Source organism: Nesoenas mayeri, assembly GCF_963082525.1.
Source record: "Nesoenas mayeri genome assembly, chromosome: 19".
Taxonomy (NCBI): domain Eukaryota; kingdom Metazoa; phylum Chordata; class Aves; order Columbiformes; family Columbidae; genus Nesoenas; species Nesoenas mayeri.
The window spans coordinates 10,064,373-10,084,122 of record NC_137568.1 but is presented as its reverse complement, the minus strand read 5'-3'; the positions used below and the strand labels follow the sequence as shown (position 1 = coordinate 10,084,122).

The 19,750-nt window shown below is 40.7% G+C and overlaps 1 protein-coding gene across 2 annotated transcripts in view; it reads left to right on the top strand.

Annotated features, from left to right (window-relative positions):
- Positions 1-19,750, top strand: part of PRKCA (protein kinase C alpha) — a gene marked incomplete at both ends in the record, with an annotated part of 113,451 nt that overhangs the window by 86,796 nt on the left and 6,905 nt on the right. Inside the window, 6 exons of one of the 2 annotated variants that reach the window (XM_080356679.1) lie at positions 3,112-3,141; positions 12,276-12,419; positions 13,199-13,372; positions 14,269-14,360; positions 15,940-16,002; positions 16,197-16,335. In XM_080356679.1, the coding sequence (XP_080212805.1) occupies positions 3,112-3,141; positions 12,276-12,419; positions 13,199-13,372; positions 14,269-14,360; positions 15,940-16,002; positions 16,197-16,335 (642 nt within the window). The remainder of the gene's footprint in view (positions 1-3,111; positions 3,142-12,275; positions 12,420-13,198; positions 13,373-14,268; positions 14,361-15,939; positions 16,003-16,196; positions 16,336-19,750) is intronic. The other variant, XM_080356680.1, reaches the window with a different exon arrangement.

Here is a 19,750-nt window from a genome sequence, read left to right as displayed (position 1 = left end):
TCCTTTCCACATCACCATCATGGAAAATGTTATTAAAAATAAAGCAGCTGTTATGGTCCATATCAATGACTTTCTTTAATTAAAAAGAGAACAGAGTAGCTATAATCCTTACATGTGGATATATTTACCGAGTATATTAAGCGATGCAAGCAAGTCACTACAGGCAGCTTTGCTAATTGAAGTCATCCAGGCAAGTTGTTACGAGGGAATAGGTTACTGCTCATATAATCCTCATTTTAGGGCATCTGTGGGGAGGATACGTAACACTCCTCCTAGTACATCCTCTTTAAGATGTCAGACATTTGCTTTTGTTCTAATTATTTTCTTTAAGTGTAGCTCTTTGTGTAGGTTTCAGCAGAACAAAATCATTCCCTTAGTTTCGGTGCTGTCCCTACCGAGGGGACCCACACGGGACCGTTCTGGTGGCACTGGGGAGGTGCCTCCTTGGGGACGTCCATCCCCATCTGCTGCCGTGGCCACCGGCTTCCAACCGGGCTTGGTTAGAGATCGCAGCTGGTGCCAGTGGTTTCATGGCCACTGGTTTTGTACCATTCCATTTAACTGCGTGAGTAGCGATAAAATCACTCCACAATAAAGCAATTGCTGATAAGTATAAGTATAGTTGTTCAGATAAGTACTTTTTCTACAAAATAGTTACCAGTCAGGGTGAGGAAATGCAGGTACCATTTGAATCTATTATACTAGTTGGCGTTGTGGGCCAGATCCATAAACCCGTGTAGCTGGGGGACCATACTGGTTTTGTGCTGCATTTCCAGTCTCCCCTCGCTGGGATTGATGCGGGTACTGGGTAAACCATCCAGGAGCAGCTCTTATGCATTATTGTGACTCGCCTGATGGACTTTTAGCTGCCAAGAGGTTACATGCCCCATCTTTCCAGCATCCCCAGGTCTGTAGCTGCTGGGGCCAGACACCCCGAGGCTGCTGCTTCGGTTCTTCTCAGATTATCATCATCACACGAGTTCCTTTCACAGCTGCTTTGTGCCAGAGGAGCCGCTGATGAAGGCTGCACAGAAGCCAGACCTGTAGTTTCTTTTGCAGACTAAACGGATCGAAATGTAAGGAGAGAGGAAACAGGGTAGATACTGTATCTAGGAATTGGAAGTGGTGACATTTTGTTGACACCTCAGTGCTTATAAACATAACTAGTATTATGGTGATCTTAAAGCAAATGTCCTTTAAAACGCCTTACCATTTAAAATATAAGAACAGGACAATGTGCTTGGCCATCAAGCTCGGCTGTAAATACCGAGAACCTCTGCAGTGATGGAGCTGTAGGTGTTTCTACTAAACTCCCCCAATATGCAGGACAGCATTTAGTTTGACCCAACTTGTGTGTTAATCCTTGTGCAGACGCGATTTTATGAACTAGCAACTCACCTCTGTATGTAGAACCTTGCATGCAGAGCTAATGTGCACTGACAGCACCAGATCGCCCTCTGTGCAGTGCAGCCGGTGTTAGTATTTGAAAATGTCCCCAGATTCCAAGGCACAATTAAAGCTTTCCGACAAGTTCCAGTCTTGTTATACTCTAAAGAAACCCCCTTGGTTTATTTATCATTCCCTTTCTGAACATCGGCGAATCATGCTTGTTTCACGGCTCGTACTGCGTTTCTTAGATCTTCAACACTCCCTTTAGTTTTATTCTTTTTTAAAGCAGCTTCCAGCTGTTCTATTAGGAAGGACAGTACTTTCTGCATTAAGCTGGCATTTTTCCGATGTTCACAACAGTTTTAGGTCAAAAGGACGTTTTCTTTCTTGCCTTTAATCAACAGCGAGGGCATCCCGGAGCAGTTTTAATTGTGAGCTATAGGTTGGGTCAATGAACGTGCTGCACTTGCGCAGCTGGGGCGGTAGCACAAGGCTCCAGGGACTGTTTCAGTAGCTTACGAACCCAATGACTTTTCTAATTAAATATGATACTTCCATTCAAAAAAACCCAAAAACCTGGAGAAGAGCTTGTGATTTTGTTAAATTGTAAGTAAAGTTCTTCAGGTCTCTGTGTAAAGTCTTGTAACATTAGACATTTCTCTTAGGTCTTTGCAGGATGACAGTGTTTGTGCCCCAGAGCTGTTATACTGCATTTACTTCATTTTATTCTTTTTTTTAAATAAATAAAAGGTATGATCTCTGCCATACCTGTATCTAACCAGTATGCTTCCCCATTTTGAAGCAAGAGCTGTAACTTCAGGCAGCTCAGGGAAAAGAGAAATAAGGTTGCTGCTGCTTCCATTTGTAAAAGAAAAGATTAAATTGACTTTTCAGGAAAGAGACACTGAGTTATATTGAAATCATGACCAGCCAGAATATCACTGGCACATCAATCCACATTATGCATATAGGGATATAAAAAGAAGAGCTTCCTTTTTTTGGCCGTGGCACTCATTCCTAATTTTAAATGGTGCAGATTTAATCATTAGGGAATAGTTTGCAGCACTATAGGGATGCTGTTAGATGACTCCATCTGTTCTATGCTATAGTTTGGCGTGGGGAATTCCCTTATGCAGATATCTGGAGTTTCCCATCCTCTCACCGTATCTGGAAATAGAGAACTTGAAGTTGCTTAACCAGATGCCATCCATCTCTGATCAGCTCGTTATTTCTGTAGGGCTTTTCTCAGTCTGTGTGTTGTGATTTAAGGTGAAGAGTACGCATAGAAAATCATATTGATAGCAGGGATTTCTGTATCCTTTACATAAAGGTTAAATTTGTGTCTCAAAACAAGGCAAAAAATAACGTTTGTGCTGTCACGCGTCTCCAGTGCTCGTGTTGGTAAGAGCCCAGACCGCATACATCTGTACATACATTCAGCTTGGCGCATCGCAGTGGTTAACGACACGAGGAATGTCCATGCATGAAGCGTGTGTGTGTGTTCAGACCCAGTCCCGCGCTGCAGAGCGGTTTTGTGACATGCCCGTCATTGTGCCGCGCTGCCCCGAGCCCTCGCCGTGACTTTCTGTGCATAACAGACGTGTCCATTTCCGTGTCCTCGCTGCTCTGTCTTTATTCATTTACTTCTGCTGCTAATTGTTGTTGCTTTGCTCTGCCAGCCCTGTACTAACGGCGCAGTGTCTCCTTTCCTGTCTCTTCCAGGACTGTCATGTCAATCCCAACTTCTTCAAGGTAGTTTTCTCCTTGGTGTTCTCCCGCACCTTCCTCTTCACCCAACCGCCTCTACCAGTGTTTGAAGTTTATTAAATTCAATTTCATTCTCACCATGTTTTAAGGATGCACTCGTTTTTTCTAAGGCTTCTAAGCATTTTCAGATGGATAAAAAACAATTGAAGCATAAACCTTCCCTAATTTGTCACAAAGTCCTCCTTAGGTTACAAGTTTACTCACCAAAAGGGGTCACCAAGCCTCAGCAGGTGCGGCGTGCCTTTCCATTTGAAGGAATTAGTTAACTGAATGCCACTTTCTCATGGAAAATGGTGCATCTTTAATTTGAAAGACACTCATGGAACTTTAAATAACTTCCACAGATTAAATGATGCTCATGTTCACTGTATATGCAAATGGATAATTTGCACACTATAGCATGCATGTTTTATGATATAATATACTACATATAGTTGGAGTATACTATATCATAAGAGATATTGCCCATATGCACAGATGCTCTGATACCCAATTCACCTGTTTACTTCCCATTTCTCTTCTTTCACACCTCACTGAATTATTGCCATAAAAGACGCATATCAGCATTGAGAACATACCTGTGTGAACTTCTAATGTGCATGTATCTCTAACAAATGATGTTGCTTTCTCAGGGCAAAGGTTACGGACACAAATCACACTTTCAGTCTCATACATTGGTTGAATTTAAGTCGAAATTTGAAGCTCTTGTGTTGTAAACTGTTGTAAGACTTTAAGCCATTGTTTAAGCCATTATCATCTTCCGATACTATTTTTACAATTCAAGTTGACCTAGACCAGTTTACATCCCGCACCTCAAAACTTAAGATACTTAATTTAAAAATCAAATTTTATTTGTCAAGAGTTGCTTGTATTATTAATGCATGTTTTTACCAAATGTTTTAATACTCAACCAGAAAAAAAAACAAAGAAAAAGACCATTTGTCCTTGCCAAGTATTTCCTAATGCAGTAATCATTTGTCATGTAATCAGTAACTGATTTTTTCTTAACTTCGATTCTTTATCTGGTATCTTTATCTCAGAAGAGCCTGTACAGAAGAGGACTATCCTTCCTCAATCCTTTATACCTCTTCTTATTTGAAAATAGAAGCCTGTGTTGGTTTAATTGATGAAACTTGTTTAATGAAGTGAAGTTATAAGTTTCTCTGTTTAAAGGTGTGTTAAAACAGAGCAGAAGCTACCCCGAAAAACCCCATCTGGGATAAGTATGAACTTATATCTGACACAATTTTGTCACTTTGTTGTAAAATCCAGACCCTGAAGTGCACTGATAGAAACTGAGTTAAATCCTCGGACAGTTTGTGTTTCCATCATAGGAGTTGCACCCAAAAAAAGAGCCGAACAGTTTCCTGCAGCTGCTTGGGCAGAATTCAGACGCATTCCTTGTGAATTATAAACATGAATTCCAGCATAGAAAGTTAGCACTCTGTTCTGATGTGGAGACAGCACTCAAAAATTCCATGTATTTCATGGAGAAAAAATGCTTCCCTGTTTATTATCTGCCTTTTCTCTCTAAATGATTACAGCAAGTTCGCATCGCTAACCTGAGCTCAAAGCATCACCTAATGCCGCGTTCCCTGAGCCCGTCACCCCTGGCGTTCGCATGTGTTGGAAATCATGTTGTAAATAAGCAGTTAATGTGGGGCTGATGGGGAGGTTTCTGGCCCCAGGTTTGCAGGGTTGATATTGAATGGGACAGCGGGAGCCGATGGAGAAGACAGGCTGTGTTCCTGAGGGTATCGTGACCCTTCGGAGCTAGAAAGCAGCAGAATGTACAAAAATGACTTTATAATTTCATAGCAAATTTGAGAACCTGTGAGCAAAGTCAAACAGCGTAAGTACCTGTTTGGGGAGTTATCAGATACTGGGGCAGCTAATGCATTTATGCTGCGTTTGTTCCCTTAGCAAAGTATATATTTAAATACATTATTTTGTTTTCACAACATCGTGCAGAAAACACCTTTATCTTTGTGTGTCTGTATGTGTGTGTTCAGTAATTACGTAGCATGTTAAGACCCAGGTGCAGAATCCCAAGGCTTTGTAGCTTTTCTTGGCTGTTGTGTTTGTTTCAGGCATTTGCGCTTCGATCGGGTAGAACTGAAGTCCTTAAAGATTATTTTAGAGCAGAATTTTTTTGTCCATATTGAAATGTTTTATGCTTAAAAGCAATTTCTATACCTTAGGAGGTTTTATTATTGAAAATTAGTAGTAATTTGCGTAATTAAAAATGAAGGAGCATATATAAAAGCAGTGCTTTTTTTGACACTTAGGGATTTGCAGTTCTGCCATCATATTTGTTATTTCAGGGTGTTTTTATTACCGCTATCACAGGGTATTTTCAAAGATTCTTGACTATTATTCCTAGGCAGGCTCTTTAATTACATTTCATCTGGTTAGACGCTGCTCCGTTGCAGGGTTTGGCAATAAAGGCAGAAAACAAAGTAGACTCAGGTGGCCGCAGGATTATTAAACAGATTAAACATGTTGACAGTGCCAAACAGGGAGCTCTTCCCTCTCTCCATTGTGCTGCTCACAGCCAGACAGTTGTCCGGGGAAATAATCCCCAAAACTCCTGTGTTAGGATATTCATATATCTCTTTTCAAGTTATTATCATTCACAATCGTTTGACTTCATTATGTACATTTTCTAGGGGATGTGGTTACCTTAATCATGTGCCTCGCAAATTTAATTTGAAGGTTTTTTTAGAAATCATGTATTCAAGTACTTCATACAGTTCTAATTTCTCTGCAGCAAAACAAAACAGTAAAAAAAAAACCAATTAACAAAATTAATGAATGTGATTATAACCCCCTCCAAAAGAAGCAACTCTGTCGAGATGCTATATGGTATATGAAACTCTTGTATTGGCCTTTTGGGTTCTCTCACTACCTTTATCCTAAGTAAACATCCAATTAACATAATGTTGAGCTTGACAACATGATTTCTCCTCGGAGTGAGGAACCACAAGGGGTCAGTACAGAACACGGAATAGCTCCCAAAGCAGAAACAGGGCTGCGCAAAGGCCCGAAAGAAATGAAATAACGCACATTGTTTGCATCTGTATATTTTAAAATATACAAACCTGTTAAATTAAACCGCTATTTCGATAAAATTCATTATGATGTTTTTTCATACAGCCCTTTATTCAAGATTTTTAGCTGGCATTGATGATAAAAGAATGATCTCATTAATGTTGTGAGCCCGCACGGCGTTACAAGAGACCCGGGTTCCAAACGCACAGCTCACACTGGGTCGAACAAAAGAACTCTGGTTTACTAACCATCTAGAATTCATTTTGGGACACGCTACTTTCTCTTCTTTAATTTGTGGCCCAAATTAATTCGCATAGGTTGTGGTATCATCGTTCCAGTGTGATGAGCGAAGCAGCGCGGCGTGTGGGCGGCTTCAGGAGTGGGTTCCCGAGTGGGTTCTCAAGTGGGTTCCCTGTGTTCCCGGACGGGCTTTCTGCAAAAAGGCATTTTGAATCCTTTTCAGGCAAATCCTTTAAATAAATTTACTATTACTAAACAAAAGGGTAAATATGACACTAATTTAATGGGTGGAGGAAAGGAAATGAGGGGAAAACTAAAGCCGTAAAATAGTCCATATTTAACTCCCCGGTAGGGTTTTATCACCAATGTCTTTCTATAAAACATCCTGTTTCCCTTTGTGCCTTTTTATTAGCAATGGGAATAAGATTTTTTTTTTCCTAGCTATTTTTAATAACTATTTTAGCGAAGTAAAATTGCGTTTTACTTCATCTCTATATATTGCATTATTTACTAATTACGTTGTAGCTCACCGTAGTGGCGTCACCATCATGAACATAAATCTGAGTGCGGATTGCGGATTATTTACAGATTTTCAGTGTTACCCTTGCTGCAAAGAAGCTTTGCTAGAATGCAGTTTCACAAGTCCTTGGTGTCTGCGGTGCCTGTCCCTGTACCCGTGTGTCTGGCTGCTTTGCCATGTCTCCTGTAGGCACCTTTAGTCTGCTCCTTTCTGTATGGATAAGTCCGTGTGTGTATATGTTCATTAGTGCAATGCGTTTCTGTAATTTAGTTCATTAGTTATTTGTTCTTGAGAGGAACAAGAAAGAATGAGAGTGCACAGTAAGAATGGGTTGCCTTCCTCTTTGTTCAGCCAAGGTCAGAAGCACAAGAGCTGTGTCTTTTGTTCTGTTTCACAAGAAATTTAATGCAAAAGCATCTCCCCGGATTGCTCAGCACACGTTTTGTAGGGAAACAGGTAAAATGGCCACAGATATTCCTTCTCTCCTCTGACCAGGAGCAGCACAAGCTCAGGTGGGACCAAGACGTGATGTTGGTGCCATCCCCAAGTCATCCGCAGCTCAGGCTCGAACTTTCTCTTTGCTGTGTTGTTTCCATGACTACAAAACCCTCAGCTAATGAATTATAAGCTTGCATTAGGTTATGGTATTAAGCTTAAAACTCAGTCTGGTGAAGTATTAGGTCTTGCTGGAGCTTAGAAATGGACTCTTCTCATTTCAGATTCTCAGCATCCTAACAATTAAGTTGTATGAACTAGGAAATTGATAGCCCTTCATAGCATCTATAATTACATGGAATTGGAAATGCAATAATGTGAGAAACAAGGTGCCACGATGATGGAGAACATTTCAGCGAATGGGAGGTTGTTTCCTCCAGATTTTGACTTGGAATTTGTTCGATTTATTTACTTTATTAAAGGCTTGCTAATGGCTCGACCTGTTGATCAGAGTCCCCACTGAGCTGTCATGACTGGAAACTTGAATAGGCTCTTCGTCCTTCCTTGAGACTCGGCTGAGTTGTTTCAGTTGCTCCTTTTTGCATCCTTAGTATGAGATTTGTCAGTTCTGCCAGTGACATCTATGGTTTATCAGAGATCTGAGCTCTGATGTTTATTATGTAGAGTCCAGGTATTGACAGACATAACCGAGCATTAATTTCACTCTCGTGGCTGAAGCCTCCTGGGCTGAAATGGTGAAACCCAAGTGTTACTGTTCACACTGTTCTTTTCCGTGCTTCTCACCGCCTATTTTGCGTTTTCTTTAAGTGACATGCAGAGTGTTACCTGCTTTGGGTTAACTTCAGAATTAGGAACAGACACATTAAGAACAAGGCAGGTTAGCGTGAGCTGGCTTGTTCCACCACCTGGTGACATTTGAAGAGCACGTTGGGGTCTAGCAGAGAACTGGTGAGAACCTGTTGCGGTGTGAGCAGCGGGGATTTTGTCAGTTAGATATTTGCAGAGGGATCGAATCGTGGCAAGAGGACATTCCTGCTCCATGGACCTCAAGAAAGTCTTGGGGTCCAAGATAAAGCCTGTTCAGTCAGTCCTTGGGCTGCTGACCCTCGTGCAATTTAATCTGTGGGTCTTTGCACTGTGGACTGAAGCCAGCGCTGCTCTCTGGTGCTCATCATTCAATCGATTAATGTCGCTGCGTGGGTGGGATCTGGGGAGGGGATGCTGGTGGGTGATGGGGAGCAGAGCTGTGGGTCTGGAGGGGGACAGAGCTCTCAGCGGAACCAGTAATGGGTGAAACATGGAGATCATCATGTGTTCCCTGGCAGAGCGTGTGCTGCGGGGTATATACCTCCCCATGTGCGCTGGGAATTCAGCATTGTTGTTAAATATTTTTCCATTTATCACGTTCTCCTCTTGAAAACGCGTTACCAGCAGATCTCCCCGCTGGGCAGCTGAACTTGCTGAGAGCGAGTTGCCTTGACAACACAGAAACGCATCCTCTAGTGAGCTGCACGTCACGGGGCCTCTTTTTTGGCTGAATACTTATTCCTGGGCAAGGACGGGGGTCCTGCCCTGTGTGCTCAGGGCTGGCAGCAAGTTTGGGTGGTTTTGGAACCCACAATTCGTTTTTCCGCCGGGAACACCCGATGTGCTGAGGCGAATGCTGCAAACAGCAGCGGAAGAGAATTAAGGAAAATGAGCAATACAAGGTGTTAAAGCACCAACATAATGACCTAAAGAGACTGCGGGTAGGAAAGTGAATTGTGTAGATTTATTTTTTTTTGATTCTTCGCAAATTTTATTTATTGTCTGGCGGGAAAAATGACCAATTCGGTCTTTTCGCTCTGTAATTCTGAGGTTTCTGAACTATAGTTAATACCTAGAAGGCAGAAACACCGATATTCAGATTTATTGTTTTGTCCTATTAGATTGTTTTCACAGTAAAAAAGAAAAAAACAGCAGTTTTGAAGACTCAATAAGAACATTTGCAGTGATGGAAGATTGAGTGCAATGATTGATTACTACACACTAATCGCTTATTTTTCTTCTTTGCCTCACGCGTATCATTAGGTTTTGGAGAAAACTCTCTTTTTTTCATATCTAATTAAAATAACAATTGTTACACTTAGATTCAAAATATATTAAAATCATTTTTACTGCAAGACTGGAGATACCTCTTCCAAAAAGCACACACCACATTCCAAGTATAACACACTGCAGCTTCTGTGAGACTCCATGGAGAAGTGCGCTTGGGCTGGATAACTAAAACGTGTCTCACCTGTGGTTTCAGGGTAAAAGAACTGGCCGAGATAAGGTGCGTCCAAACCAGAGGCAGTAAGGCGATGTGCATGTCTTGGTTTCTTCTCACATTAACTTCTCTGCTGCCAGCACAGACTAATTTCTCTTTAACATACTGTTTTATGCGTTTGTTCGCTGCAAGCTGGCTCCGTTGTAACAATATTGTGTTTTTATCAAAGATATGAAGCGAAGCAGTTGAATGTAGATCGAAAATGAACGCAGTGCCCACCTGACCGAATGGAGAAAAAGAAATTATCAAATTGAGAGCGATGTCTATTAAAACAGATGAAAGAGGGAGGCAGAGCAGCACGTCTCTGTAGCTCAGTGGATCTGAGCAGCGCACACAGGCCTTGGTTGGCTTCTCTAATATTATTTTAAGATGCCGCCTGCAGATCCTGACAATTCTGTCTTGTGTGTTTGATGGAGCGAGCGCGGTGCCTTCAGCACTGGGACCTGCTGGTGAATCTGCCGCTCGTTTGGGGGTTTTTTGTTGTAAAAAGTGCTGTTCACCTCAAGCCTGGGATTGCAGCACTGCAGAAAGCGCTCCCTGCCCAAACGGGGTTTGGACCCCGAGAAACAAACTGACTCGAACAAAAGCTGATTTGTGGCTTCAAATAGACTGCTGACAACCTACCCAGTGGGTTTGAAATAGCAGAAATGAAGCCAAGATTTTCCATTCAGTGCCTGATTTGGATCTCCCTTACTTCTTGGTGAAAAGACGGATATTGAAATCTCTTCTCACAGCACAAGAACAGGATCTGTTCTCTTATCTGAGATCCCGTCTGTGGGGGGATCGCAAAGACACGGCCAGCAAAGCTGTTCCTTAAAACCATTTCTTCATCTTGTACAAATAAAGGTTATTAGAATAACCTTTTTACTTCTTTGGCTTATGGCTCGGTCTTGCATTGTGATCTTTAAAAGGAGCTTTGTCCCAAACCAAAGCTCCATCACAGACACTGGATGTGTCCCAGCCAGGGCTGCCCAGGGACCATCTTTCCTTTGCACAATCAGGGACTTAGGCTGGTGCCCAGGACTGGCTTTTCCTAAACCTTCGCACAACACATGGTCCTGATTAGCCTCTCCAAGCGCTGCTTTCATGCCCACAAGTACTAGTAGTGGTGGAAGAAATTCCACGGTTTAAGCTGTATTACAATTTAAAAATAATGATTATTTTTAAAGAAATCAGAGCTGGCAAAACTCCTATCCCGGCGGCAGGGTGGAAGCTTTCTGCATTTATGAAGCTGCAGGAAGAGCCATCCAATCTGAATGTGCTTGTCAAGTGACGTGGTTATTTTATCAGAGGTTGACTTGGCATTGCTGCCCACACTCGTACAGGGCTGGAGTCTGAATCAACTCATCCCTTTTAATCTTACACTTTAAACATCTCTGGATAGAGGAAAAGGTTGCGTTGTCTGGTTTCCAGAGAGGCTGCTGAAGGTATATGCCAGGCTGGGCTTGTAAGGTGATTGATTGTGTGACTTTGATTGAACTTTAAATGCTGTAGTTTTCTTTATCTGCAAAACAGTGATGATATGTAAATACTGTCCATTTGTGGTGCAGTGAGAAAATTACTTATCCTTAAATGTCAAGCATATGTCAATGGCATGAAGTAAATTAACCATAGAGAGGTTATTTACCAGAAAAACACATTAGGTAAATGAGGGAAAGCGCTTAAATCCCAAAGTATTATTAAACCCTCTTGGCTTTGCTTCTGCTGGTATATGGGATTATTTTGAGCAAAAGAGGGATGTTAGGTTGTAGCCTGCATTATCTTTTGGTGAGTCTTACTTTTTTCTATTAAATTTGAGATTTGAAATGCAACTTACTTGAGCAATTCTGTGGTGCGTGGTGTGAAATACTGAGCCTGTTGCAACCTTCTGCAAACCAGCCCGTCTTGCCAAGGCAGAGCCCTTGTATGTGATACTTCCAGATCAACACTTGATTGAAAATCAAAGTTGATTGTGTCACTATTTTGCAAGTGGCCATGTTCATTTGCATTAATTCTCATGTGTTGTGGTGGTTTTTTTAGTGTGGGTTATTTTTCTTAATGCATGTCAAAGATTTACGAGCTCTTGCTATGAAGTACCTTTAAGAATTCAGTTTTAAAAGAGAATGTATTGAGGAGACTGTTCATACCCTAAAACACCCTGTGTGGTTTTCAGCATGATATTTTTGAAAAGCATCTATTGTATTTCAAAACAAAAACAGGAGATAAACCTGCTTTTGGCATGAAAATAAGTGATTTTTTTGGTTGTTGCTTTGGCTTTGTTTTTTTGCTTTGATTTTGCTCTTCTAACCAGATAAGTATAACTGCTTTCATCTGGTTATACCTGAACACAGTTTTCCACTTTAATTCGCTCAATAACGTCAAAAGCGGTGTTGGAATGAGTCTTTGAAGTTGTGTCTGTGCAGATGTTGTTGTGCAGCCTCTCCTGGGAATGCCACCTCAAATCTGGTCGTCTCCAGTTCTGACCTTCACCCGTCCGGCCGAGAAAACAGGCTCCTCTTCTTACTTTCCTGTTTTTGTGTGTGTATGTGTGTGTGTGTTCTTCAGAAAGCCAAACTTGGGCCAGCTGGTAACAAAGTCATTACTCCAACAGAAGACAAGAGCTCAAGCGTGCCGTCCAACAACCTGGACAGGGTGAAGCTCACAGATTTCAACTTTCTTATGGTTCTTGGAAAGGGAAGCTTCGGAAAGGTAGGGATTCAGCATTACTGTTCCACTCGCACTCTTTATTCTTTTAGTTTTTCTTGAGGAAAAATGGATGAAGAATTCTCTAAGGAGCAAAAGGAGGGAGGCTTTCTTAACATGGAATAGGCCAGTTCCCTTAGGACAGGCAGGCTTCAGTCATGATTGGACAGTTTGCTTGAAAACAAACCAAATGAAACAAACCAAAAAGCTCAGACTGTTGGGCAGGATCTAAGAAACAGTTGCTGACTTTCAGATCCCCAATTCTCGGCCGTTTCAAGGAAATTAAGTCTACTTTTCTGGCTTTACAACCCAGGTCACTCTGCCGGTTCTGTAAGTCACCAACATTGATAAGGCTGAGTATGGGGAAAAAACAGGAGTAGGATATATATATAAAAATATATATATATATATATATATATATACACACATATGTGAAATCTGTTAGCTGAACGAAAGGACTGCTATTTTTCTGTCTGTTTGAATAACCACTTATATGATAAAGTGCCCTTTACTAAAGAAGTCATATGGGACTTAACATTTTCTCAGCCTGTTGGCAACGTGCCTGCGATTAACCAGCGGGTTTTGGCACAGGCTTTGTCTGAAACGACTGGTGCAGCTCTTTGCAATGGGTGAGTAATACTGATATTTTTGGGGTTTTGATCGAGTTAGTCTATACCAATAAAAGGGAAGGCTGGATTGCCAGCTATACAGTCATCAAGTAGATAAGTCACCTTCTCTCCTTGGCAATGGGGAAGGTTTTCACCTGGTGGTTTCTGTTTGTGCAGGTGATGCTGGCAGATAGGAAGGGGACAGAGGAGCTCTATGCAATCAAAATACTGAAAAAAGACGTGGTGATTCAGGACGATGATGTTGAATGTACCATGGTGGAAAAACGAGTCCTGGCGTTGCAAGATAAACCACCGTTCCTGACACAGCTTCACTCTTGTTTCCAAACAGTTGTACGTGAGCTCCGTCTTTCTTGCCACCCTCATGTTTTGTGTACTATGTGATTGTGGATTTTGTCAGTCCAATAGCATTTATTAGCATCCAACCTATATATCATAGTTTCTGCACATAGAAAATGGCCAAGAGATACTGCGTGCAATTATCCTTTGTATTTCAAATATTAAACCTAGGTTTCAGTTGTCTGAAAGCTGGGGGTCATACCTACTGGTTTAAGTCTTATTGTCTGAGACTCACTGAGTGGGAAAATATTACTTAAGTGCACTCAAATATTTTATGGTCGTGTTTGATTTGAGGTACCTGGCTGTGGGCTTTAAAAGTCCTCAGTGTGCAAGAAAAATCTCGCGCCCAAACACCATATCACCATCTTCCTCTGGCTTAAATACGCACCTACAAGCAATTACTTTAGTGTCACCTGTAAAGTTTCCAGATACTTTTGTAAACTCTACAACTACTTTTCTTCTTGCCTCTTTTTAACAACCAAAATAATATCTCCCATCTTCCAAAGGAAAATGTATTAGGAAGGATCAGAAATATCTTCAAAGCAAGAATTTCCAACCATCATTAATTTCTTTTTTCTACATGTACTTTTAGAGAGCGAGATTTTCCAGACAGAACTATATGTGAATAATTATGGGAACCGTTGTAGACAAATAATAAATAAAACCACTTCACTAAAATTGGCCAATCTGGACAGATCTCATCGGTCACTTACTCCTGCAGGTTTTACAGGACATTCCATTTCCTCATCTATTGGTTTTGCCAGAATGTGCAACCAGGCCTAATAATCTTAAAAGCTTTATAATAACGTGCTAGCGACTCTTTTGCTGATCAGTGCATATCTAATATTTTCTCCAATGTGTTCATGTGCATCTTTAATACTTTATCCTAGGACCGCCTCTATTTTGTTATGGAGTATGTGAATGGGGGTGATCTCATGTATCACATTCAGCAAGTAGGAAAATTTAAGGAGCCACAAGCAGTGTGAGTGTTCACGTTTATATATTTAAATCATGTCATCATCTTAATTTTACCCTGTACAAAGCTTAGGTTTCTTCTTCTTCCCAGATTCAGTGTGAAGTCTAAGCTAACCTTTTTTTACTGTGCTCTAAGGCCAAAAAGCTGAAGGTTATGCTAACAAATGTTGTTCGCACACATGGACCAAAGGTAGCTGTGCCTTTGTATTCAAAAATACAGCAAGAACAAAGGCGTGCAATGCCTGCTTTAAAAGTGACAAGAATTTAAACTAGGCAACAGGAAATTAAAGATGTTACTTGGTATTCTGGTGTTGGTTTTAAAAGCGAACATAAAAAAGTGAGTAGAACATTTCAGTCTGAATTAATATTATAAGGAAAGGCAATATAAACAGACTCAGTGTTGCAATATAAATGATAGTATTTACAAGATAAATGTGTAGCTTATAAGAAGTTCTGTGATTCTCCTTTTTTGTAGAAGTTTCATTAGCGTTGAGTTAATAAATGGCTAGAAGTTCTTTATGTACATGATCCCTTTTAGGTAATTGTGCATCTGGCATATCAGGGAGCTACTGATAATGATCTGTAACATATTAAAATGTAAATCAACCCCTCAATATCACTTTAGTCATGCTTTGTAACATCTCATCATCAATTATTAGTGTTTCATAAATCATTTACCAATGAAACTTTAAAATCAACTATGGCCAAGTGTTTTAAGAATCCAGCTAAAATAATTTCTCGTTTTGAATTAAGTAATCAAGGCTCGTTTAAATGAAAGGCCTTCTAAATGTAAGTATTTGAGATATGGAGCAAAGTTTCGACAACTCTCTAAATAAGAACTAGATGGTGTCGGATCATCCTTGACTCCCAGCTCAAGTCACTTGCCAACACCCGTTGCAATTTAGGGTGCGTTATGACAGCTCACGCCTGTGGAGCATCTTCCAGCACAGGCGTTCGCAAACACCTCTGAGAAGTGTTTCAGAACTAGCCTCAAAATTAATCTCATCATTAAATTATCCTCCTGCATGTAATTTGCATAGTTCCACAGCAACTGCCTTCAAACATCCATCAACATTATATATCCTTTAGCTACATTCAGCAATTATATTTTATATGATAATCATTTAAATTAGCTTTATGTAATTAATCCATTAACAGCCTGTATAAAGGAATACTATTTCTGCAAATTGTTTCATGGCATATGAATTGCAATGTGAATTGAGCGTTGATATGTGATTAGGGAGAGTGACCTTTGCAGGCAGTCAGGCCGGTGCAGTGAGATGCTGTGCTCCAGCAGCAGCATTTTGTGTGGTCCTGGGAGGCATTTTCCATTTCTAAAAAAATTCTGCATTATTTTACCATCAAATACTTGAAGATGTCTGTCAAAATCAAATTGAAATAAAGGTGTCTTTTGTGTCATCTGCCTGCAATATATATTTTTATACTTTAATATATATATACAAACTATGCATGATATATTTTATATGCTGTTATATTATCATGCTTTACCATGATGCATTCCTGGAATGTTTTGTCAGAAGGGAATCATGGGGCAATAAGGAATCGCTTGTTTTTTTTTCATACAGATTCTATGCAGCGGAGATCTCTATTGGGTTATTCTTTCTCCATAACAAAGGGATCGTTTATAGGTGAGTAAAATCTCACATATGTAATTCCTGAACTATTTTGAAACCCACAAAAGGTCCCTCGTCGACTATATGTGTGCACCCCTGTCCCCTCCACCCCCCAAATTCCTATGCATGTTCCTCACCCAGACTCAAGTGGGTAAATTTGCCCTGGTTGATCCTAAATGTTAACATTAAATCTCTGTGATTCCTCGCAGAGATCTGAAATTAGATAATGTGATGTTGGATTCAGAAGGACACATTAAAATTGCCGATTTTGGTATGTGCAAAGAACATATGTTAAACGGCGTCACAACCAGGACCTTCTGTGGCACTCCAGACTACATTGCACCGGAGGTAAATATTGACCATTCCAAGAACCTTTTAGTCTCTCAAGTGCAAATTGTCCCTACGCACATTTTACACCACCGAGTTTTGATAGCTGTAACCCTGGATTGTACCGTGGATGGTACCAGTTATACTCCTGCAGGTATATTGAATAACTTTGTGAATGAATACAATATTATCAATAAGACTTCACTACTTTTAAAAACACCTAGTTGATTGAAAACCTAACTTGACGGGATCAGTGCTTCAGGTTTTGTTCACACTAGCAAAAAACTAAACAAGTGGGATCACGACGTTGTGATTTTAAATTCATGGCCTGGAAATGTTGTTATACTGAACTTTGTGCATTAATTTTTGAAGTCATAGACACTCCATGGTTGTTGCTGAGGTTGTTGGTGAGGTCAGCAAACATTTTACTGGGAGCAAACGTAGCTTCTTTAATGGATTTCTCCACGGGTTCACACAGCTGCCAAAATACGTATATTTAAAGGATTATTTGCCATTTAGAGGAAACCACAAACCACTCATTGATTTTTGGGAAGGGACTCATGAGGTGTTGAAGGTTTTCCCTGGAAAAGTACTGTGGTTTTTTCCAGTCCGTGTCTTTCAGACGGTGCAGAGTCACAGGACAGTTTGGGTTGGAATGGACCTTGGAAGCTCATGAGCTCCCACAGTCAATCCCTGTAAAGGTCCAGTCATCAAAAACCTCAACTGAGCTCTCAGATCAGGGCTTGAGTGGAGTAGACGTAATAAATCCATCATTTGCCTTCAGTTTTCTGTGACTTGGCGATACCTGTGCTGCGTTCAAGCCACTGAAAATCATGTTCGGTCACCAACCTGTCCAAAGTGAACATTTGATCATGAGGAACACAGTTCTATTTTAAAGCGCCGTGATAAACGCGAGTTTAGGCTTAAGATTTTTAGTCTGGATATGATTTGTATTTCAATGGTTTAGGTATAAAACACTGCAAACAAGCACATGTGGTGATTTGGAAAGGATTCAAATATATGAATATTAAAATCTGGTATTTGTGCATATTGAGCTTTCGAGTGTCTTGATTTGTTTGGCTGCAAATTCAATACAAGACCTGAATCCTGATCCAAGAGACTCAGTTTTTCACTGAGTGCTGGGCAAGAGGCAGCTCTGGCTGGAACATTTCTGGCTGTAAATGAATGTTTGTTGGAATATGGGAGATTTACACACGGACAAGTAAATTAGTGTCTAAGGTGAATTTTGTCACCTCCGTGAAAGTGGAATGAAAAATAGTTTGTTTCTTACCAGTTCCTAATTCATGCTTTTCGGAGTGAAATATTGTGTATTATAAAACCTTGTTTTTTTCACAAATTACCGTTGCTTGCAACATGGTATGAGAACAGCCAGAGCAGTATTTCAGTCGCTCCTGTCAAAACATAAAGGAAGCCAATATTACCAACTAAAAAGTGTCCTTTCTGTGGCAATAGTCTTGTGCCAGTTAATCCCAAAGAACGTGCTGTCAGAGCCAAAATGCTCAGTGTGGGGCAGTGATGGGATTATTTATTTTGCTTTATTTGGAAATTTGATATAAAGAAATTAACCTTTTACCAAAACATTCATTAACTGGGAGAAAATGAGTCTTTCTATTCTCTATTTTTGTTTTTTGACTGATTTTCTTTAATTTCTGAAGACATTATTGTGACTGACAAATTGCAAACTAGGTCTGTGGCAAAATTCAAAGTGAGGTTCGTGTTTTGCTTGCAGGAGCATTTCAGCGTGTAACCATGGCCTAAAATGTATAATAGATGATAATGAGGATGCATTTGCACGGTACCGTTCCCCAACAGGTGGAGGTGAATGAGCTAAACCTAAATAAACTGTTGAAGGTATCTAGAGCAGAGTAGTCCTGGGAGCATGTGCCGCTCAAACACAGAGAATTAGCTGTTTCCATCAGTATTTGGTGTACTATAAAATAATGCTTTCCTAGTGACTGGGGAAGTTACCATTTGTTATTACTTAGGTGTATAACACACTGGAATAAATATTCATCTTTTAATCCTATGTGATTGAGGAACACGTAGAGGTTAAACTGGTAGATTGACCACTTCTGTCAGACAGTAAAGACTATTCATTGATGTGCTGAACTTAAATCTGTACGATCAGAGTGGTAGAATAGCCATGAAATCAAATAATTTGTGTTTCCTTGACTGGTCAAGAGAGGCAGAAGGGGCTGGATGTGCCCCCCACCAGCATCCCCGCCGCAGCCAGAGCTGATGCTGAGTTTCAGAAGGATTTAAATTAGAAACTCTGTTTCCCATTTCCTCCTCTGATAGCCTTGAAACTTCAAGTTCTAACCTTGCATTTGCTGGGATTGTGGGAGGCTAGTAAGTAAGACTTTCTTGTGCTGGTAATACTTATTTCTACTAATAACTAAGTTTTAACTCTTACAGTAGACAGAAGATACTTTCACAAACCGCTTTCTCTCTTGCCTCTGGGATATAATCTATTTATCCCACTGGCTACCGGCTGCAAGCTGCAGTAATCTAAACTTTCCTATGAATTTCTGGTGTTAATCTCTGTGTCGTGCTGTTAACTGTGCCTTCCTGGGAGGAAAAAAAGGAAAAGAACAAAAAAAAGGAAGAAAAAAATCAACATTCCTCTGCCAGTTTGGCTTGGTGAGAGATATTCCATGTGAGGTCTTCCTGAGCTCTCAAATCCACGGGACCTGAAAATGAAGAGCTCTTAAAACGCGGTAATAGATAGGTAAAATGGGACATTTGGAATTAAAAAGGAGGTGAAAAACTCATTTAAATTAATGATGGAGGAGAAGGGAGGGGTTTGGGGAGCTTTCTGCTCCTCCCTGGCTAGTGGAAGGCAGAGATTGTAGCTGGAGGAGGAGATCTTGGTTTCTGGGTCCATGAAGAACCTCCCGGCTCTGTGGGTCTGCTCTGCACACTGTGGTGAGACAGGAGCTCACACCAGTAAACCTTCTGTATTCTAAAATATACCACATTTGTACCTGCCGGTAGGATTGTTTAGGCAGCTGCTCAGGGCAGGCAGTGACGGCTCGCAGTGCGGCAGCTGGTGGGTAAAACATGATGATATCTCAATGAGGAGGAGGGAACTGCTGAAAATACGACATTTAGGACTTGCTGACTGTACCAATGCATGTTTGACTGTATATTGAAAACTCATCTGCTTCCTCCCACATGTAATTCCTTCCTTGAAGTGAGCGTTCCTTCCTCGCATTTACATTTTCCAATTAACGCTTTGAATAGCTCCCAATATTATGAGTATAACCGCTGTTTGCATGCGCGAGATGCAGGTTGATGAATGAACAGCGCAGATTGCTTTTCTGTGTTCCACTTGTATCACATCCTTACCAGGATTAAGTTGGGTATTCAAACTGGCTGTATCTAATTAGGATGAAAGGAAAAAGCCGCCCGGTGC